The sequence below is a fragment of the Gorilla gorilla genome, chromosome 1 (assembly GCF_029281585.2).
Source record: "Gorilla gorilla gorilla isolate KB3781 chromosome 1, NHGRI_mGorGor1-v2.1_pri, whole genome shotgun sequence".
Classification (NCBI taxonomy): Eukaryota; Metazoa; Chordata; class Mammalia; order Primates; family Hominidae; genus Gorilla; species Gorilla gorilla.
The window spans coordinates 51,430,590-51,453,228 of NC_073224.2; the positions used below are offsets into that span (position 1 = coordinate 51,430,590).

The window sequence follows — 22,639 nt, forward strand, 5'->3', positions numbered from 1 at the left end:
TGGGCGGGTTCCATTGACACCTTTCCCGGCCACGCCGAGGGGGAGGAAGCGGGGCCTGGAGCCCCGGAGAGCCAATGTGGACGGCCATGGTCACGCGCCGCCGTCGAGCAGGCCAATGGGCGCCGGGGGGCGTGTCCAGGGCCTCGGGCTCAGGGCGTTTATAACAACTTGGAATGCTGTGCTTTACTGCGCGCTCTGGTACTGCTGTGGCTCCCAGTCCTGGTGCGGGACCTGTGCCCCGCGCTTCAGCCCTCCCCGCACAGCCTATTGATTCCCCTGCCGCCCTTGCTCACCTCCTGCTCGCCATGGAGTCGCTGGTTTTCGCGCGGCGCTCCGGCCCGACTCCCTCGGCCGCAGAGCTAGCCCGGCCGCTGGCGGAAGGGCTGATCAAGTCGCCCAAGCCCCTAATGAAGAAGCAGGCTGTGAAGCGGCACCACCACAAGCACAACCTGCGGCACCGCTACGAGTTCCTGGAGACCCTGGGCAAAGGCACCTACGGGAAGGTGAAGAAGGCGCGGGAGAGCTCGGGGCGCCTGGTGAGTGCGGCTCCCTCTCGCGGCGCGGGGCGGGCTCCGGCTTGGCCACTGGCAGGGAGCGGAGGAGGGCGGGCGGCGGCTCGCTCGTTGCTCGGCGGAGAGGCCAGCGTGGTCTTTACCGCGCTGAGCTTGCGGGGCTACTGCGGGGTGTCCCTGGCAGATGTGTCAGTCCGTGATTGCAGGGACAGTGGTCGCAAACTTGCGAACCCCAGCCAGCAACACCGTACTGCTGTGATGATTGCCAAATAAAAGGGAGGCTATGGATAGTTGGCGCGGAAAAACGAATCGTGTCGTGTCCTGGGATAAGATGGATGGGACTTAAGTTGAGTTTTGCTGGGAACAGACTGTTCAATAGAGTGCAATGGAAAGAGGAAGTAGAAGGCACCCCATCTTAATAGGTATTTGGTAAATATGTGTGTGGTTGAATGAATGGATGAGGTTTGGATTTCCCCAAATCCAAGAATCTGGCAACCCAGCACACTGGAGCTCTGGCACAGGGGGTGGGTTTTGACATTTAGGTCCTTTCCAGCTCTAAAATTTAGTTGAAATTTCATTATGATGGGTTTTTGATTCTGGAAAATGTGAAACCAGGTCCACTGTACCAGAGACACCTTTCGGTTTGGGGGCCTTTTCAAGAACATGCCCTGTTACTTTGGTGCGAGTGTAGGAGTCTAGCAGTCTGTGTGACCTTGGGCAATTTCCTTCATGTCTGTACTTTGTTTCCCCTTTTGCAGAACTGTAGAAAACACAGCCTGCCTCACAAGCTGCTGTGAGGATTGAATAAGATCGAAATATGAACTTATATTGCTCCTAACACATAGAACTTGCAGTGAGATAGCCGGGCGCGGTGGCTCACTCCTGTAATCCCAGCACTGTGGGAGGCCGAGGCAGGCAGATCGTGAGGTCAGGAGATCGAGACCATCCTGGCTAACACAGTGAAACCCCGTCTCTACTAAAAATACAAAAAATTAGCCGGGCGTGGTGGCGGACGCCTGTAGTCCCAGCTACTCGGGAGGCTGAGGCAGGAGAATGGCCTGAACCCGGGAGGCGGAGCTTGCAGTGAGCCGAGATCGTGCCACTGCACTCCAGCCTGGGCAACAGAGCGAGACTCCGTCTCAAAAACAAAACAAAACGAAACAAACAAACAAAAAAGAACTTGCAGTGAGAATTTCTGGAGAGGGCAGCCCAGAAAGGATGGCAAATTTGTCAAAAGTTAGTTAGCAGTGGTTAACTGGTTCTCAAACTTGAGTTTAAAGTACGTAAGGATCACCTGGGATGTTTGTTTAAAATACTTACATTCTCTGGTTCCACACCCAGAGTAATTTATTCTGAAGGTCTAGGATAGGGCCATATAATGTATATTTTAACAAGCCTTTTAGAGCAGGTGGTTTAGGCATTATTATGTTTTGCCAAATCCAGTTGGGTGCTGGTTGTGAGTGTGTGTGTGTGTGTGTGTGTGTGTGTGTGTATGGTTTGCCCTATTGGCTACATCAGCAGTTACTTCCCCAGATTGTGTTTGCTTTTGCAGCCAGTAGCTGGTTTGAAATTCAAGAAGTCATTTCATTGGTGAAGGAGAGTGGATGTTGGAGAAAGGGGTAGATTATGGCCCCATCAATAGAACCGAGTATGTTTTTCCTGCTATCGCCTGGCAGAGTCCCCAGTTGCCTGCTGCCAGGTTACAGCTATTGGGCAATCATGTACTTCCTGGCTTGCCTTTTCTTTCTCTTTCTACAAAGTGTGAGGGCCCGGTGAGGCTCCAGGCTTGAGGCTGTTGGACCCAGGCTTTGTCAGGGGCTTAGCTGGAAAATAGCTGCTGGTGGCTTGTGCTTCGTGCCTCTTGGGGGTGGGGACACTGGGTCATGGGGACTGGGGTGGCCCAGAGACTGAGAAACTGAAATTGAAGTTCAGAGATCCCATTAGGCTCTTGACCCAGGTCACTGTGGGGTGTGTGTGTGGACGTGCGTGAGAGAGAGAGAGTAAGAGAGAGATCTCATTTGATTCCAGAATTAGATAAACTAGCTTTCAGCTTTCAAACTTCAGTGGATTTAGGCAGGGATTCCAGCTCTTATTACATCAGAAGATACTCCCTGGCCTCATGCCTCTTGCTCTACTTAGGAAGCCAAGATCAGTAGGCATGGGACCTGCTGTTAACCTCCCTGATCCATAGACCACCCAGTTCTGCAGCTGGGAACTTGCTCAGGGTCTCCTTCCTTCTTGGAGAGCAGCTGCCCGCTGTGCTAATGGTTTCTCAATTCTGGAGCATTGCCTCTTCCCCACCCCACCCCACCCCTGCCTCTTGACTGTCCTTCGTGAATCGAGAGAGACCTAGTGCCTCAAGATACTTCAGTGCGGGAGAGGGGTGTGGGAGCTTGCCCAAGACCTCCCCCAGAATGAATTGAGATTGTTGGTGGGAGCTAGATTCAGAGGAAAGCCAGCTGGGTGACTTCCATCCCAATTTTCTCTCCACCTTTCTAGCACACTTCCCGCTCCCAACCTGCCTAGATGGGATTATCAGGGCCAGATGGGATTGGCTGAGGGAAGGGCAGGTGGGCGGAACTAATGGCTGCTCTAGGAGGACATCAAAGGAAAAACAAATATTTGCTCTGGCTCTTCAGTACATTCCTGGTATCCAAATGACATTTCCTCCTGGGACTCACCCAGCTCCCCTGGCCACCCCTTCCCCTAAAGAGAAAAACACATGCTGGGGTCTCTGAAATGGTGGAGTCCACCAAAGCCTTTGGATGATCTGCATGGAAGTCTTACCTCCAAGGGGAACCATGAGGGGCGTGAGTCCAAGTGTGTGGTGCTCTGGAGCAAGAGTGCTTCTGTCTTTTTTATGTATTGGAGTGCAGTGCAGGATTTCAAAATGTTTGGAAATGACTGAGGTGGTCCGAGTCCTTCATTGACAGATAGAGTAGCTGAGGCCCGGAGAGGGGAAGTGACTTATCCTGTAGCTGGTGAGTGGCATGCCTGCAATATGGGCTCCTGGATGACCAAGTACTGAGTCCTAGACTGGGAGTTGGCCTTGAGATGAGCCCAGGCTTGCCTCAGTGTGCTTTGTTATTCCAACAGTTAGCTCCCGCTGCCTTTCCCAGCACTCCAGGCAGTGCTTCAGGTGGGAAGAGTCACTGGGAACCAACCCCCACCCTCACATACAGTGACTGTGTTGAAGGATTCAGGTGGGTGAACTACACTGTATTCCTGGGTTTCAAACCTTGTTGGGGATGCTGCCTAGCTGACAGTCAAGGTTGCAAGCATTCAAATCGTGGCTCCATTGCTTACCAGCTGTGCAACCTCTCTGTACCTCAGTTTCCTTATCTGTAAAGTAGGGGTGATAATTATTCCTACCTCGTGGGATTCTCTTAGGATTAAGTAAGATAGCATATGTAAAGTGCTTAGCACAGTATCTGACACACACAGTATTATTATCCCAGCAAGGCTGGCTTTGATGAAGTCCTGCCCTTCCCTTTGCTGGGGAATCCCTGCATCCTGGAGGTCTGTCCTACCCTGAGAAAGAGCATGGATTGTGCTTGGCTTCCCTAAGCCAAACCACTTTGGTTGCTGCTTTGTTCAAAGTCCTCGTCTCTCCTTCGGCCCCAGCTCCAGAGAAGGACTCCTGCCTGGCTGGCTGCCAAGGGCTTGCTTGGCGGGACACTGCCCTCCCAGCTCCCTCTGCACCTGCCTGCTAAGCAGCAGGGAGGGAGGCTGCAGGCCACTCTTGTCCTTGAGCCCCAGCCAAACCACACAAGAAGGCTGGGCAGGGAAGCTCCTTGCCCAGCAACCCGGTAGAGGAGGCTGGAGGATGGCAAGGAGGGGCAGCACAGTATAGGGAGGTGGCTCAGGCTCCCCTCGGAGCCCATTCCTGATCCCTGCCTAGCTCTCTGGCTGGTGTGGTGGGATGGCGAGCCACCCCTAGGCCCACCCCCACTCTGCCCAGCCTAGGCCAGCCCAGCCCAACCTCTCCTCTGTTATCTAAATGGGTCATCCCCTAGCTCCTTGCCCTGCCTCCCAGACAGCAGCTGCTCCACAAAAGTCCAGAGAGAAATCAAGGATCTTGGCTCCAGCTCTGGGTGATAACTATGACCAGAGATGCCCAGCTTGCACCTTCTCTCCCTCCACCTGGAACCAGCATCTCTGGATCTTCTTTTTCTAAGACCTTTCTACCATCCTCTCCTGAATCCAGATCGTTCCTGATCTGAGTCCCTGGGAGGGAGGCAGTGTTTACCAATTGAGCCACAGCACCTACCTCTCCAGGGTGCTGGCAGAGGAGTGGGCATATTTGTATATCTGTAAGTGGGATGGGGTGGCTGGTGATACTACACAGCCTGGCCTAGGGTAAGATATGGGGCATTCCCTTCTCCAGGGATGGGAGGCAGGCAGGGAAATCTCTATGGCTGAGATGGAAGCTTCTCCAGGCACCATCTTTCCATCTTCAATCCTGATTGTGTCTTGATGTGTTGTGGAACCTTGGAAAAGTCAGTGTGCCTTTCTGGACCTCAGTGTGTGCTGTTTGCAAAATAGAATGAGGAATTAACCCTGCTGCCTTTTCCAATGTTTAGGACTGCAGGGGCAAGAAAACCACTGGGACAGAATCAGAAATTATGCTCAAGCAGGCTACCGTGGCCATAGTATGGGGCTGCTTATAATAATACTTGGCTAGCACCTTCCTGGCATAGTAGCAGGTGGCCCATTTCTGAAGAAGTTCAGCATAGAATTCTAGAGTTTGGAAGGGTGCATAGAGATCCTGATGTGCAAATTCGTGAATGGCTCTTTCTTTTTGGCCTTTGCTCAAACTTTTCTTTCTGCCTGGAATGCCCTTGTTGCTCCTCCCTAGCCCACCTCCCTTGGCTTAGCAAACCTCACTCATCCTTCAAAATCGAAAGCAGTTTTTCTCCCAGAGGTGGTTTCCCTGCTCCTCCTATGGGCAAAGGAAGTTCTCTCCAGTGCTCTTGGAGCCTCTCTGCAGGCAGGGACATCAACTGCCACGTTTATCACAATAGAATGGAGTTTAATTAATTGTCAGTCCTCCCACTGGACTGTGGGACTGTCCACTTTTTATCTGAATCCCTAACACCTAGCACAGTGCCAGCCAGGCACATAGTAGGCACTCAGCAGATGACTGGAGAATAAATATCCTTTCGTTTTTCAGATGAGGACATGAAAACCAGCCAGATGAGTTAACCAGACTTATCTGGTCAAGTGACTTATGTTGAGTTGCATAGCTCTATAGGGGCAAATAAGGATTCGACTCCTGGGCTCTTGATGCCATCTCCACTAATCAGATGTTCAAGTTTATGTTATTATCATTGAATCTGGTTTTCTTTCCCCTTCTGAGTAGGGTGGCCATATATTGTATTATCTAAACTTGGATACTTTGGAGAGTAAAAGGGGCAATATTAGTAATTAGACCAGGACTGTCTCAGGCATGTGGCCTTCCTGCCTCTGGGTGATTGTTTCAGCAATTGTTACCCTCTTCCTTGGTTTTAGTCATTTTATTTTTATTTTTTATTTTTTTTTAAGACAGAGGCTCGCTCTGTCACCCAGGCTGGAGTGCAGTGGTGCAATCTCAGCTCACTGCAACTTCTGCCCTCCCGGGTTCAAGCAATTCTCGTGCCTCAGCCACGGAGTAGCTGAGATTACAGTAATGCATCACCAGGCCCAGCTAATTTTTGTATTTTTAGTAGAGATGGGGTTTCACCACGTTGGCCAGGTTGGTCTTGAACTTCCGGCCTCGAGTGATTTGCCCGCCTCAGTCTCCCAAAGTGTTGAGATTATAGGCATGAGCCACTGCGCCCAGCCTAATCAACATATTTTTATTCTAGAGAATAGTTGCCTGGCTATCTTGCAGATGAAAACAAAGGTCCCTAAAAATTAGTCCTTATAACCGAGGTGGACTTCACCCATGTCTAGGAAGAAGAGGAGAAAATCTTATCTGAGCACTGCTCCCATCTCAGTCAAAGGTCATCAGCCCAGTGACTTAACTAGTAAATATTTGCGATTTATGTTCACCAGTAAACAATTGTTGAACACTTTCTGTATGCTGAGCTCTGTCTAGGCCTGAGCTGTTGCTCTAATTTACTTTGACAGGCTAGCCAGCAGATAGCTAGAGCCCTCTCCTGTGGGGCCAGGATGGGCTCGGGAGCAGTGGTCTAGCCCCACCAGGGTGGTGATGCATGGCTCTTTTTGTCTGCCACCTGCTTGGAGACTGATGGAGGCCTGATGACATAACTTGTTTGCTTCCTGGAAAGTGCCAGCCGTACTGTGATCTCCTGGGACCTAATATGGATACCTGCTGGATCCCTAACCTACCCCCTGATGCCAGAGCACAAACTTGCAGGAGGCTGGAACTGTTCAATGAGGATTAACAATTCTGATGTAGAATCATGGGCTTCTGGAGTTGAAAGAGATGGATCTTGGGGTTCAACTTGTGCACTCGCCCCCATGCAGAGACTCCTCCCAGCCCCTCTAACACCCCTTTCTCCCTTTTTTTGGAACCTCATTTATTTTAGGCCTTGTCATCTTTAGAGTTCTGCCCCCTAAGCCTATGATGATTTATTTCACTATTGTATCTGCGAGTACACAACTGTACATCCAAGATGTGCCTATGCCTACATCTTAAGTTCTGAAATAGTTTTGATTATCTAGATATGGGATTCGTGTTTATATATGATTGATCGTTTTGCTCTTTATGGACCTTTATCTCTGAAGAGCTCATAGAACTTTATCCATTGTTTTATTTTAAACAAAGAATTTTAGAGAGAAAATAACTTGTCCATAAAATCTCCCCTTCAGGGAGAGGAAAAAGGGTATGGAGGCGAGAGGTGTGTGGGAATGATACTCCAAGTTGAATCCAGGAGAGAGAGGTACCTCCTAGTTAAAGGAGGATTCAGGCCCTCTCCACATCTACTCCTGGCCCCCTGCCCAGTTCCAAGCCCAGGTTTTTGTTTTTGTTTTTGTTTTTTGCTTAGCTCACTAGGGAGAGATGGATGGTTTGGAGCAGAAGGGGGATAGCCCCATCGCATCCCCTGCAGCTGCAGCATGGGCCTCTCCAGCATCTTGGGGAGGAGGCTCCATGGTGACCATCCCTCCTGCCTGCCATTGTCCTCCCTGCCCTGCTCAGGGAGGGCCCGAGAGCAGGGCCTCCCCTCTTTCAAAGATGAAGCTCTGGGGGAGGAGTGGGGTGGAGGGCATGCCATCCCTGGCCCGTTGCCGGGGTGACCGGGCCAGGGCATTGTGAGCAGCTCCTCTTACGGGATTAGGGCTGTTCCGCATTCTTGTCTGATGGAGAACACAGGCCGGCAGGGCCTGCTGCCCCTGCAAGCCAGAAACCATTGTCTGCCTCCAGAGCCCTGTGAAAGGGTGGATTAGAGGCTCCTCCCCTCGAGCAGGGGTTTCCTTTTTTCTCTCTCCCTTTGAATCTTGAGGGGACGCAAACCCTCCTGGGAAATTGAACGAGGAGCTGTTTACCACAGTCTAGGTCTTCAGATTTCTCACAACTTGCCTATCCCCCATAAGAGGAAGTCTCGTATTTACCATTTGCGTCCTTGGGCAGCACTTGCCAGGAACTGGCCGGCCCTGTGACACCCCACCCCCACCCAGCTCCCGCCTAGCCCTGCAGCCTCTGAGGGCCCCGTGGCATCTGTACGGCTAATTTCATAGACTCAGAGCAGGAAAGCCCCTCAGATCTCTTAGTTCAACCTGTTTGTTTCACAGAAAAAAAAAACCCGAGGCTCTGAGAAGGGGTGGGGACTCGCCCAGGGGGACAGTGACAGACTCCCTAGGCAGTGTCTCTCCCCAGCTCCGCGCCTCAGGCCCTGCTCCCTGGTATTTTCTGGGATTTTGTCCAAGAGCTGCTGCTGAGGAGGGTGGAGCAGAGAGGGACCGAGACCCTCGGTGGCTCAGACTTTGCTAGCTGCACCTCGGCAGCCCTCTTTCCATTTCTTCCCGCCTCTCTCCACCTTTCCTGAGCCCACCACACATACTGCCTGGAGGGCTTCGTCCTCATGTGGTGTGTTTCGTCTTGCTGGGCTAAGATAGCAAGCCCTGAGATAGCAAGCAACTGTTGAGTTGTTTGTTGTCAGGGGAGGAATGTTTCTCATCTGGACTGAATAGACTGGTGTTTGGAGGCTTTTTTTTTTTTTTCTTCATAATTTTGGGACTAATTTTTAAAAACATGGTAAAACATACATAATATAAAAGTTACCATTTTAAGTGTACCAGTAGTGTTAAATTTAACGTTGTTGTAAACCAATCTCCAGAATTCTTTTCATCTTACAAAACCGAAACACTATGCACATTAAACAACTCCTCCCCATTTCCCCTCCCCCAGTCCCTGGTAACCACCGTTCTGTTAATACTTTCTGTCCCTATGAATTTGCCTATTCCAGGTACCTCATTTAAGTGGGATCATACAATATTGATCCTTGCGTGACTGGCTTATTTCACTTAGCATAATGTTTTCAAGGATCATCCATGTTATAAGCATGTGTCAGAATTTCATTCCTTTTTATGGTTGAATAATATTCTATTCCATCCTATGGACGTACCACATGTAATTTATTCCTACATTTCTTTTTTTATTTTTTTGTAGACAGGGTCTCACTCTGTTGCCCAGGCTGGAGTCCAGTGGTGCAATCATGGCTCACTGCAACCTCTGCCTACTGGGCTCAAGCAATCCTCCCACCTCAGCATGCGCCTATAGCTGGGACTACAGGCATGTGCCACCACACCTGGCTAGATTTTGACTTTTTTGTACAGACAGGGTTTCACCATGTTGCTCAGGCTGGTTGCGAACTCCTGGCCTCAAGGTGATCCTCCTGACTTGGCTTCCTAAAGTGCTTGGATTACAGGCTTGAGCTACCGCACCCAGACCTATCCCTACTTTTCTTGATGGACATTTGGGTTGTTTCCACTTTGTGGCTAGGGACTGATTGCTTATAGCAAGTTACAGAACTGGAGCAGAAAAAGTACCAAACTCAGAATCAGATGGCCAGTAGTCGAATCCACTTGCACCAGTTAGTGACCGTATGACTGAGCACATCATCTAACCTCTCTGGGTCCCAGTTTCTTCACCTGTAAAGGGTATTGATGATGCTTTTTGTGCCCACCTCCCAAGGTTGTTGTGAGGGCCAGTTCATTTACTAATGCAACAAGGAGTTATTCTGTGCCTACTGTGCTCAGCATCAAGAATTCAGTGGTGAGCAAAACTGGCTGGTCCTTGTCCTCATGGTGCAGATTGGCACATTTGCTTTATAAGTCATAAAGCATCAGCCTTGCAAATGCAGGTTTTTACCTTCCTTGTGTATCTGTAGACTATGAATAAGGACGTGACTGGTCCATATTCCTTCCTGCTGCATGGACCATGTGCACTCAGCTCAGGTGAGATCTTTTTCTAGAGAAAGTGCTCTCCAGCCTCTCTGCCACCTACACTGGTGAAGGATGGAGTGGCTTCTATGGGTGTACTCTGTGGCCTTTATAGCAGCTACAGGCAAACCACCAGGACCAGGGCCCCCAGAGTGTCCTCTGCCAAACCTTTCTCCTCACTCTCATGCCTTCTCTTCCCAGGTGGCCATCAAGTCAATCCGGAAGGACAAAATCAAAGATGAGCAAGATCTGATGCACATACGGAGGGAGATTGAGATCATGTCATCACTCAACCACCCTCACATCATTGCCATCCATGAAGGTACAGTGGGCACTTAAAGCTGGAACTTGGGGGTCTATGTGTGTGCATGTGTGTGTTCACATGCGTGTGTACATGTGTCAGAAGAAATAACATAAAGAAGTAAAAAAAATATAGGCTCTAGAGAAGGGCAGGAGCTGGATTTGAAACTCAGCTGTATGACTTTGCACAACTCATTGAATTTAGTCTCTGGGTCTCAGTTCCTCATTTATAAAATGGAGTAATCCCATCTACATCACAGTGTGGTTGCAAAGATCAAACTGTTTATGTCATTGAACGCTCCACTCATGGGAGGTACTCAAGGAATTGCAGGTTTTTTTGTTGTTATAATTCGGTTTTCCCTACTTGAACACTACCTTCCCAACCCAGTGAGCTCCTTAGCAGTCTGGGGGAGGCTGAAACATACGTAGACCTGCACCTGTCTCAGGTGAGTGGGTGCTATTCTTCATGCGTCCCAAGAGCCAGACCTCCTAGAGTCTGACCTGGGCTCTGAATCATTCCTGCCACAGGGCTAGCTCCTACCTCTCCTTGTCTTTCTTGGCCTCCTCTTCTCTGACATCAGTGCTGATTTCACCACTCCAGCTGCCCTCCTCCCCATGACCCAGACAACAAAGTGAGCAAGAGAGGGTGATGAAGGAAAGATGGGGAGCCCTCTCTTACACACACCTGTCTGCGTTGAGCCTTTACATAATATCAGTTAGATGAGAAGCGAGGGATAGCAACAGGAGGGAAGAAAGGGAGACTGTAGCTCTGCCCTTTGTCTCTATATTCCTGGTGGGGAAAAAAATAGAGCAGTCTCTGCTCTTGGGTTGTGTTCATAGAAAGATTAAGGGTAGAGCCTTAAGGGTAGAGCCTTAAGACATAGCCCTGTGGCTTCAGCCTGTCCCATGAAGAGCCAGGCAAGTGGCTGAGAAGGCTAATTTTATCTCTGTGTGCTTCCCTCAGGAAAGAGTGGGGAGATAACAAAGTATTGGTTAAGCCAGGCTGAGTGTGGTGATTGGGGTGTGTGTGTGTATATATATGTGTGTGTGTGTATATGAATTCTGCCTTACACCCATATCTCCAGCTAGGCTGAGTGTGGTGATTGGTGTGTGTGTGTCTGCATGTGTGTGCGTGTGCATGTGTGTGTGAATTCTGCCTTACACTCATATCTCCAACTGGATCTGGGAACTGAGCACTGCAGCTCAGGGTATGGCTTCTCTGGCACCTTCAGATTCAACAGACATAAGAACATCATAGTTACTGTGTGTCTGGAGGGGCTACCCCAAATTCATCCCCTTCCTGCTACTGGCTTCAAGGGATGTGAGGTAGTGGGTGTGCCTGTCCTGGGAAATGACCTCTAACCTAGCTGTTCTCCAAAATGTGCCCGGGCTGGCTTTTGACTCCCGATTTTATGGCACAAAGGTTGCATGCACCCTTGCAGAGATGATGAGAGCCATAGGGGTGGAGTCTCAGCCAGGCATCCCCAGGAGGCTGGGCCTCCACAGATAAGGGCCATTTATTCCTGTCCCCCTGGAAAAAAGGACAGTCCTCCTGGCCATGTATCCAATTCCCTGGAAGCCGGGACTCCTCTAGGGAGAAGGCTCTTCACTTCACTCCTTCTCAGAGCCTAGACAGCATTAGCTCTGGGGTAGGCCAAGCAAGCCAAACTCATAGGACCCGTTTGACACAAAGATGCAATGTCAGGGACATACATGTTCTAACACACACCAGGCAGAAGGGCCAGTTTGGTGAACCAGCCACTCCCTACCTAGTCTTCAAGTGGCAAGAGGGCCACTCCTACCCAGAGAGATGAGCCAGCTGGGATGAGGTGGCTGCCAGGAACCCAGCCAGTCAATTAATTACCAAATATGTATTGATTGCTTCTGCGTACAAGGCCTTATGCACGAGGCCCTGCCCTGGATCCTCTGGATGGAAGTCAGAGATGGTGATGGATATCTCAGCTCTCCCTGGTGCTTTATAGTTCATGATCCACTTTAATATACTTTTATTCCCTCTTCTGATCCTCAAGACAGACATTATTATTGGCCTTATTTTTCAAATGTATGCATGAGGGCACTGATTATAAACATAACTGTGGCCAGGCGCGGTGGCTCACGCCTGTAATCCCAGCACTTTGGGAGGCTGAGGCGGGCTGATCACATGGTCAGGAGTTCAAGACCAGCCTGGCCAACATGGTGAAACCCCGCCTCTACTAAAAAATACAAAAATTAGCCTGGTATGGTGGCGCGCACCTTTAATCCCTGCTACTCAAGAGGGTGAGGCAGGAGAATCGCTTGAACCTGGGAGGTGGAGGTTGCAGTGAGCCGAGACCACGCCACTGCACTCCAGCCTAGGTGACAGAGCGAGACTCTGTCTCAATAAATAAATAAATAACTGTAGGTACCATTTATCGAGTGCTTGTTTATATGTCAGACCTATACCAGCTTGCTCAGCCAGCCCTGGAACTGCTGCTGACTTTTTATATTTCTCACCCCAGCCCTGTGAGGTTGCCTTATTATCCTGCTTTTCAAATGAGGAAACTGAGGCACAGTGGTTTAATGACTTGTCCAAGATCACCCAGCAAACCTGCATTTTTACTCATGTATCTAGAAGAGATTTGCCCAAGGCCACAAGGTGAAAAACTACCTGGTTCTTGAACCAAGGAGCCTGGCCTTTCATTCCCATCTAGTGACGTCTCTGCCTTCCTGAAAGGGCAGGGTCATTTTCAGAATTCCCAAAAGCCTGAACTTCCAAGGAGGCAGAGGATGAGCCAGTGTCTTTGGCCTTAACTCATGGCTCCTGGAAGATGCTGAGAACTTCCAAGGCCCTTCTTCTGCCCTTATTTGCCACCGTATAGCCCCATTAGCAGATATTCCTGGAGGGGGGTCCTGTCTGGTTTGGGGCCTGGGATCGGGGAGGAGTGAGTCACCCCCAGTGGAGAGCAGTGCACTCTGGGAGGGCCTGACGTTCCTTGCCTTGCTCTGCCCAGTGTTTGAGAACAGCAGCAAGATCGTGATCGTCATGGAGTATGCCAGCCGGGGCGACCTTTATGACTACATCAGCGAGCGGCAGCAGCTCAGTGAGCGCGAAGCTAGGCATTTCTTCCGGCAGATCGTCTCTGCCGTGCACTATTGCCATCAGGTGAGCACCTACCTGCTCCAGCCATATTCTCAGTGGGTGGTCCCCAGGGCTCTAGGGCTGTTTTGGACCAGAGAGTTTCCATGACTTGTCCAGGATCACACAGAAACAGAGGCAAAACTAGATTCTGGACTCTCAGGGAAATGTCGGTGTCTCTGACTTTGAGTCCCTTCCCCGGGGATAGAAGGGCCTGTGATTTCTTGCAGCACATACCAATAAAGATAGGCATTCCCAGCCTACCTGTGCTCAAGCCCACTTGGCTCCCTTTGTGTTTACCTCAGTCTCCAGACTGGGCCCCTCATCATCTTCCCTTCCCTGGTGACCTTCCCCTGACTGCCCCCTCCTTCTTTCAGAACAGAGTTGTCCACCGAGATCTCAAGCTGGAGAACATCCTCTTGGATGCCAATGGGAATATCAAGGTGAGTCCCACTTCTTATTTCTAGAAGCTTCCTTGCCCACCCCAGCTTTTCTGCACTGTCCCCAGCCAAGTAGCTCTAAGCTCTTGGTGGATTCCTGAAGGAGCTGAGCAAGGCTGACCTTCATTGGTACTGGTAGGGACCTCAGCCATCATCCATTCCAACACCTCATTGTGTGGATGGAGAGCTGGAGCCTCAGCTGAGGGGTGCTTTGCACAAGATCACACAACTAGCGCGTGGCTGAGCCTGGACTAGAACCAAGATCTTCTGATTCCCAGATGAGTGCTCCTTTGATGTCATAAGGCTGACAGCAGTCTAGATCTAAGGTCAGGTTTGCTACAACCTTGGGACAGGCCCGGCCTGAGTTCTTCTCATGTATGTACACACTTGCATACACACACACATGCATGCTTTAATCTGCTACAATTAGATAGCCCTTTGGAAACTTCCCACAGATGAAGGACTCCAGCTCCAGCTTCCTGCTTTCTGCAGCTGCTAGATTTCCATGCTTAAGGAGTTAAATTTAGGCATGGAGAAGTTCATGTTGATGGGATAAACTGAGATCTCAGGGCTGGAGGAAGGACATGGCACAGGGAGGCTGGCCCCTGCAGGCACCTGGGAAGGTGACGCTGCACTCTGACCCTCTTCAGAATCTTCCTGAACCCAGGACATAGTCTCTTCCAGTGGCTTTTGACCTGTACCCTGAGGTGCCCTGGTACTGAGTTCATTCCCTCTTACCAGCCAATTCCCGGAGCAGGTGGGGCTTTCTTTGATGCTGAGCAGAAGGGAGGGAAGCCAGAGCCAGTAAACCCGCATAATCAGGCACAAACATGGACAGGCATGAACTTTCCTATCTGCACCAATCATGTGCTTCATTATGGGCTTCAACTGGTAACTGCTTGATAAGAGGCCAATAAAACCATAAACAAAGGAGCCAGAGTTTCATAAACAGCCCCTCCCCACCCTGAACACACATAACCCTCTGATGGGGTGAAGAGGTGGGGAGCACCAGGGCATGGCCTCAGCCTCTAACTGAGGATAGGTGGGAAAGGGTCTCTCCGGGCAACAAGACGATGGGGTTGGGTTCTCAAGCCCTCAATATCAGATGGTTCAGGGAGTCTTGGGCTGTAACCACAGCCCTGATGTTTGTTCTGCCCTCATTATTGCTTCTTAGCTATATTGGGCTGACCCCAGGTTCCTGCCACCAAGTTCTTGCCCTGGTGTGCACACAGGAATGAGCCCTTTGCTAGGAAGGGCAGCTCAAGTCTTATGTGGTTCATTGGTTATAGGGCTTGCTTGTTCCTGAGGGCCATGCCATTATCATGAGGTGCTGGCTTTCCCCCTCCATCTGGCTGACCCTCCTTTCCATCACTAAACATCGTTAGAGCCTCATGCAGGGTCTCACCTGGGCTAGCAGCTGCAGGAGAGGTGGGGGCAAGGAGGTCAGCATGGGATTGTACACTCTGTCTGGAAGGCAGATCTAATGAGCAGGGGCTCCAGGTAGGCATTGGAAACTCTAGGCTTCTAGAAGGAGATGGGAGACTTTCCAAGGGATATGGGCATGAGAGAGCATCTCTGTAGTGGAATGCCATGTGAGCAAAGTGGTCTGGGGAGCAGTGAGGATCCTGGAGCCCCCGCAAAGCTCTGCCTAGATGCTCCTTATTGACACAGCTCCTCAGGGTTCGTTCTTCCAGGGCCTGAGCTATGCTGACAGTGCTCAGTGTGGGGTAGGGGTCATGGGGACCCTTTCCTTCTATTGGAGCCTGGGTTTCCCCAGGGTCTGGAGAAGGGCGGGCCAAGAGCTACAGAAAAACCCAGGCCTTGACATGACCTGTGCCCGTGTTTGACTCAATCCTGCAGATTGCTGACTTCGGCCTCTCCAACCTCTACCATCAAGGCAAGTTCCTGCAGACATTCTGTGGGAGCCCCCTCTATGCCTCGCCAGAGATTGTCAATGGGAAGCCCTACACAGGCCCAGAGGTAAGTGGCCACCCTCCCCTGCCAGCCTGCCTCAGATGTTTACTATGACTTTAGATCCTGGGAGATTGACGGGCTAGTTTTCTCGTTATTCACATTTTCAGAGCACAAAACTCAAGCCTCCCAAAAAGTAGTAACTTGCCAGATGTCTAGCCAGGAATGGCAAAACTAGAACTAGGCCGGGCACAGTGGCTCACACCTATAATCCCAGCATTTTGGGAGGCCGAGGTGGGTGGATCACTTGAGGTCAGGAGTTCGAGACTAGCCTGGCCAATGTGGTGAAACCCTATCTTTACTAAAAAAAAAAAAAATACAAAATTAATGGGGCTTTGTGGCACACACCTGTAATCCCAGTTACTTGGGAGGCTGAGGCAGGAGAATCACTTGAACCTGGGAGGCAGAGGTTGCAGTGAGCCAGGATCATGCCACTGCACTCCAGTCTGGGCAACAGAGCAAGACTCCATCTCAAACAAACAAACAAACAAAAACCAAAAAAACCCCTAGAACTAGAACTTAGGTCTCCTGACTCCTAGGTTGGTTCTTTGCCTCCCTCACATTCCTCGTTCCTGTTACCTTTCCCCGCACCCAGTCCAGCCTCCTGAGAGTGATGTAGAGATGATATCTGTCACAACCACCCCTTCCCCAGCCCAGAAGAGATGACCTGGCTATAGCTCTTGTGCTTGTGGCTGTCCCTCGCAGAGAATGCGATTGACAACATCTCAGACCCCTTCTGCAGCATCCCCGTCTTGGCCCCTGGGTAGGAGAGGTGGGTCGTCCTCAGGTGTGCTGGCCTCTGAGTTCTCCAGCATGTAACATTTTCCCGTCTGGTATGGGCATCCCTGCTGACCTCCCCCATCTCTCTCAGGTGGACAGCTGGTCCCTGGGTGTTCTCCTCTACATCCTGGTGCATGGCACCATGCCCTTTGACGGGCATGACCATAAGATCCTAGTGAAACAGATCAGCAACGGGGCCTACCGGGAGCCACCTAAACCCTCTGGTGAGTAAGAGGTGTGGGCGTTCTTATCCAGGCCTGGGGTGTCCTTCACTCATTCCTAAGGCAGAAACTACACAGTGGCACTAAAGTCAAAAGGGAACAGTCCATCATGGCCCATGGTGGGTTAGGGTACCCTCCACCGTATGTCCAATGTCGAGACCTCTGGGGAAGGAGGGGATAGCTCTTTCTTTCCCACAGGGGCATGCTTGATTATATTTGGGAAGTGGTTCCTAAGGTCTCACTTAGATCTTCTTTGCTACAGTTGTCTCATTTCCTATTGCTTTTGTTCTCATCCTCAGAAATCTTTTTGTCCTTCACTATGACTCAGAAGGCAGGAAGAAGGGTGTGAGAGACCCAGTTTACCCTGAACACAGTCTCTACCCTCAGAGGGTTGAATTTCAGTGGAGAGAGAGAGGATAGACACCAACATACACAAAAGGGCTTATGAAGGGGTCACAGTCCTGAGGGGTCAGAGGACAGAGAGGCAGCTGGAGGAGTCAGTCCAGGAACTCTGGACTGGGGAGCTGTCCTGGGCCAAGGCATGTATAGAGCCCTAGGTTGGAAGGGACGCATCCGACCCAGGAGTATGCAGTGTCATAGCTCAAAAGGGGATGAGCTGGGGACAGGGGACAGGGAGTGCCTATTCTGGGAGCTGCCAAACTGAAGCACCTGCCTTTTGTCTTCCAGATGCCTGTGGCCTGATCCGGTGGCTGTTGATGGTGAACCCCACCCGCCGGGCCACCCTGGAGGATGTGGCCAGTCACTGGTGGGTGAACTGGGGCTACACCACCCGAGTGGGAGAGCAGGAGGCTCCTCATGAGGGTGGGCACCCTGGCAGTGACTCTGCCCGCGCCTCCATGGCTGACTGGCTCCGGCGTTCCTCCCGCCCCCTCCTGGAGAATGGGGCCAAGGTGTGCAGCTTCTTCAAGCAGCATGCACCTGGTGGGGGAAGCACCACCCCTGGCCTGGAGCGCCAGCATTCGCTCAAGAAGTCCCGCAAGGAGAATGACATGGCCCAGTCTCTCCACAGTGACACGGCTGATGACACTGCCCATCGCCCTGGCAAGAGCAACCTCAAGCTGCCAAAGGGCATTCTCAAGAAGAAGGTGTCAGCCTCTGCAGAGGGGGCACAGGAGGACCCTCTGGAGTTCAGCCCAATCCCTGCGAGCCCAGGGCAGGCTGCCCCCCTGCTCCCCAAGAAGGGCATTCTCAAGAAGCCCCGACAGCGCGAGTCTGGCTACTACTCCTCTCCCGAGCCTAGTGAATCTGGGGAGCTCTTGGACGCAGGCGACGTGTTTGTGAGTGGGGATCCCAAGGAGCAGAAGCCTCCGCAAGCTTCAGGGCTGCTCCTCCATCGCAAAGGCATCCTCAAACTCAATGGCAAGTTCTCCCAGACAGCCTTGGAGCTCGCGGCCCCCACCACCTTCGGCTCCTTGGATGAACTCGCCCCACCTCGCCCCCTGGCCCGGGCCAGCCGACCCTCAGGGGCTGTGAGCGAGGACAGCATCCTGTCCTCTGAGTCCTTTGACCAGCTGGACTTGCCTGAACGGCTCCCAGAGCCCCCACTGCGGGGCTGTGTGTCTGTGGACAACCTCATGGGGCTTGAGGAGCCCCCCTCAGAGGGCCCTGGAAGCTGCCTGAGGCGCTGGCGGCAGGATCCTTTGGGGGACAGCTGCTTTTCCCTGACAGACTGCCAGGAGGTGACAGCGACCTACCGGCAGGCACTGAGGGTCTGCTCAAAGCTCACCTGAGTGGGGTAGGCATTGCCCCAGCCCGGTCAGGCTCTCAGATGCAGCTGGTTGCACCCCGAGGGAAGATGCCTTCTCCCCCACCTCCCAGGACCTGCATCCCAGCTCAGAAGGCTGAGACGGTTTGCAGTGGAGCCCTGGGCAGGGCTGGATATGGGAAGTAGGCAAATGAAATGCATCAAGGGTTCAGTGTCTGTCTTCAGCCCTACTGAACGAAGAGGATAATATAGAGAGGGGAACGGGAATGCCCGCGACAGAGTCCACATTGCCTGTTTCTTGTGTACATGGAGGGGCCACAGAGACCTGGAAAGAGAACTCTCCCAGGGCCCATCTCCTGCATCCCATGAATACTCTGTACACATGGTGCCTTCTAAGGACAGCTCCTTCTCTACTCATTCCCTGCCCAAGTGGGGCCAGACCTCTTTACACACACATTCCCGTTCCTACCAACCACCAGAACTGGATGGTGGCACCCCTAATGTGCGTGAGGCATCCTGGGAATGGTCTGGAGTAACCCTTCGTTATTTTTATTTTTATTTTTATTTATTTATTTATTTTTTTGAGACGGAGTTTCGCTCTTGTTGCCCAGGCTGGAGTGCAATGGCGCGACCTCAGCTCACCTCAACCTCCGCCTCCCGGGTTCAAGTGATTCTCCTGCCTCAGCCTCCTTGGTAGCTGGGATTACAGGCGCCTGCCACCATGCCCAGCTAATTTTGTATTTTTAGTAGAGACAGGGTTTCTCCATGTTGGTCAGGCTGGTCTCAAACTCCCGACCTCAGGTGATCCACCCGCCTCGGCCTCCCGAAGTGCTGGGATTACAGGCGTGAGCCACTGCTCCCCACCTAACCCTTCCTTATTTAGCCTAGAAGTAAGAGAACACAATCTCTGTTTCTTCCATTGTTCTCTTCCCTTTTCCATCCTCCAAACCTGGCCTGAGCCTCCTGAAGTTGCTGCTGTGAATCTGAAAGACTTGAAAAGCCTCCGCCTGCTGTGTGGACTTCATCTCAAGGGGCCCGGCCTCCTCTGGACTCCACCTTGGACCTCAGTGACTCAGAACTTCTGCCTCTAAGCTGCTCTAAAGTCCAGACTATGGATGTGTTCTCTAGGCCTTCAGGACTCTAGAATGTCCATATTTATTTTTATGTTCTTGGCTTTGTGTTTTAGGAAAAGTGAATCTTGCTGTTTTCAATAATGTGAATGCTATGTTCTGGGAAAGTCCACTATGACATCTAAGTTTTGTGTACAGAGAGATATTTTTGCAACTATTTCCACCTCCTCCCGCAACCCCCCACACTCCACTCCACACTCTTGAGTCTCTTTACCTAATGGTCTCTACCTAATGGACCTCCGTGGCCAAAAAGTACCATTAAAACCAGAAAGGTGATTGGAAGCAGGCCCTGCTGTTCTCTTCGGTGATTGAGGTGGGGAGGGATGGTGCTGAGCAGGTTTTTGAGCCTTCTCCTAATACTCGTTCCCCTAGGCTGCCAGGGATGGGAAATAGAAAAACTGCCGAATCAAAACAAACGTGAGCTCAGTAGCTCTGGCCTGACCCTATTAAGCACACAGGTGGGAAGGCCCTGGGCCCAGGGTCCCAGTTGCTCTTCCGGCCTTTGGCACTAAAGTAGAAGAGGATTTGGCAGAGTATCCCACCCTGCCCCCACCACCTGCCTCCTTCTCCTCCCACCCCTGCTCCTGTCTGCTTGAGCCCTGCTCCCGCTGCATAAAGACACCCCCACAGCCTTTATTCTCTCCCTCCTAAGAAATCCCCTTTACCCTGGTGCTGGGCAGCTTTCCCCCCCTCCGTCCTCACTGCCTGACTCCTAGAGAAAGCAAAGAATGCCTGGAATGTCCACCCCCACCATAGGCCACCTCCCTCAGCCCCCTGCAGAGCATTCCCCGCACGCCTGCTCCATTGAGAAACTCCCAGGCTCCGAGGGCTGGGGATGAAAGGGAGGATGAGGACAAAGTGCCGGCCAGCAGCCGGCTGGCTCTGGCTTCAGGCAGCCTCCCTCCCCCACCCCGACCCACTCTGATAGTCACAGGAGGCCTCCAAACGTCCCCAGCTCTGGCTCTGGCCCCACAACACACCTGTCCTGCCGGCTGTCAGTGCCTGCCCAGTGGAGCGCGTTGGACCTCCCCTCCCACACCTGGAGAGCTGAGCTGGCAAAGTCACGAGTCTGCAAAGGAGATGGGGAGGGCAAGGCAACTATGAGGTCAAGATGAGAGAGCAAACAAGACACTGCTTAGGCAACACTGGAGTACTTAGGTCTTAAGTCTCTGAGGTCCTACTCAGTGCTGGAACTCTGGGCTAGACTCTGGGTAAACATGGAAAAAATCCAGGGGGTGGGTTTATCTCCAGAAGCTTAGAGTTCAGCTGTGGGGTTAGCAGTGGTCCTTTATTCATTCCTCTCATGAATCAAGCCCTTTTGTGTGCTAAGCTTAGTAGAAGACAGAGGTAATTGCTGTATCCCTGGTGCAAAAAAAAAAAAAACAAATAAACAAAAAAACAGAGATCTTAGCCTCAAGGAGGTTACAGACTGGGGGTCTGTAACTCACTGCAATTCAGTGAGAAATTGTTATTGGTTCAGATCATGTTGAAAGGGAGTTTGGGGACGGCGCGGTGGCTCATGCCTGTAATCCCAGAACTTTGGGAGGCAGAGGTGGGCGGATCACAAGGTCAGGAGATCGAGACCATCACGGCTAACACGGTGAAACCCCGTCTTTACTAAAAATATAAAAAATTAGCCGGGCACGGTGGCGGGCACCTGTAGTCCCAGCTACTCGGGAGGCTGAGGCAGGAGAATGGCGTGAACCCAGGAGGCGGAGCTTGCAGTGAGCAGAGATCGCACCACTGCACTCCAGCCTGGTCTCAAAAAAAAAAAAAAAAAAGAAAGGGAGTTTGGATGATGGAAAGAATTGCATCTTCGGAGATAATAATAGGGGCTACCATTCACTAAGTGCTTATGGGTCAAGCCCTTTAGGTGTGTTACCTCATGTAATGCTCACGATAGTCGTGTTAGTTCAGTACTATTTTTATCATTCTCGTTTTATAAAAGAAATGGAGACTCAAAAACATTAAGTAGGCCAGGTGCAGTGGCTCACATCTGTAATCCCAGCACTTTGGGAGGTTGAGGCAGAAGCATCACTTGTCAGGAGCTCGAGACCAGCCTGGCCAACATGGTGAAATCCTGACTTTACTAAAAATACAAAAAATTAGCCGGTCATGGTGGCGCACTCCTCTAGGCCCAGCTACTCGGGAGGCTGAGGCAGGAAAATCCCTTGAACCTGGGAGGCGATAGTTGCAGTGAGCCGAGATTGTGCCACTGCACTCCAGCCTGGGCGACAGAACAAGACTCTGTCTCAAAAAAAAGGAACTTGATAGCAAATGGGGAAATCAGACCTCAAACCCAGGTTTGGCATCCCACAGACTCACTTGAACGGCATGGTGTTTGGAGAATTGGATAAAAGAATGTAAGTGAAGGAACTATAAATTTATATGCCAGGTTTATTTATAAATATTTATTATATGAGCATCCATTATATGCCAGGTTCTTTTGCAGGCACAAGGAATATGCCAATTTCCCAAGTGCCCTTTCCTAGTCTCCACAAGCCCCAAGAGAAAGCTAAGAAAGAAGAGAGTGAGGCCAGGCATGGTGGCTCATGCCTGTAATCCCAGCACTTTGGGAGGCCAAGGTGGGTGGATCACCTGAGGTCAGGAGTTCGAGACCAGTCTGGCCAACATGGTGAAACCTCATCTCTACTAAAAATACAAAAAAAATTAGCCAGGCATGGTGGAGCATGTTTGTAGTCCCAGCTGCTTGGGAGCCTGAGGCAGGAGAATTGCTTGAACCCGGGAGGCAGAGGTTGCAGTGAGCCTAGATAGCGCCACTGCACTCCAGCCTGGGTGACAGCAAGACTCAGTCTCAAAAAAAAAAAAAAAAAAAGAGAGAGAGAGAGAGTGAGTGGGAGAAGCAGAAGGGTGTTTTTTTGTTTGTTTGTTTTTTTGGGACAGAGTCTCGCTCTGTCACCCAGGCTGGAGTGCAGTGGTGTGATCTTGGCTCACTGCAACCTCCGCCTCCCGGGCTCACGCCGTTCTCCTGCCTCAGCCTCCCAAGTAGGTGGGACTACAGGCGCCCACCACCACGCCCGGCTAATTTTTTGTATT

The 22,639-nt window shown here is 51.3% G+C and overlaps 1 protein-coding gene across 1 annotated transcript; it reads left to right on the forward strand.

The window, feature by feature from the left end:
* Positions 1-130: 130 nt before the first annotated feature.
* NUAK2 (NUAK family kinase 2) lies at positions 131-19,864 on the forward strand. Its single transcript, XM_004028245.5, has 7 exons — positions 131-536; positions 10,101-10,221; positions 13,190-13,341; positions 13,692-13,757; positions 15,615-15,734; positions 16,597-16,729; positions 17,414-19,864. The coding sequence occupies exons 1-7, from the start codon at positions 174-176 to the stop codon at positions 18,475-18,477; spliced, it is 2,019 nt and encodes a 672-aa protein (XP_004028294.2). The 5' UTR covers positions 131-173; the 3' UTR covers positions 18,478-19,864.
* Positions 19,865-22,639: the final 2,775 nt, after the last annotated feature.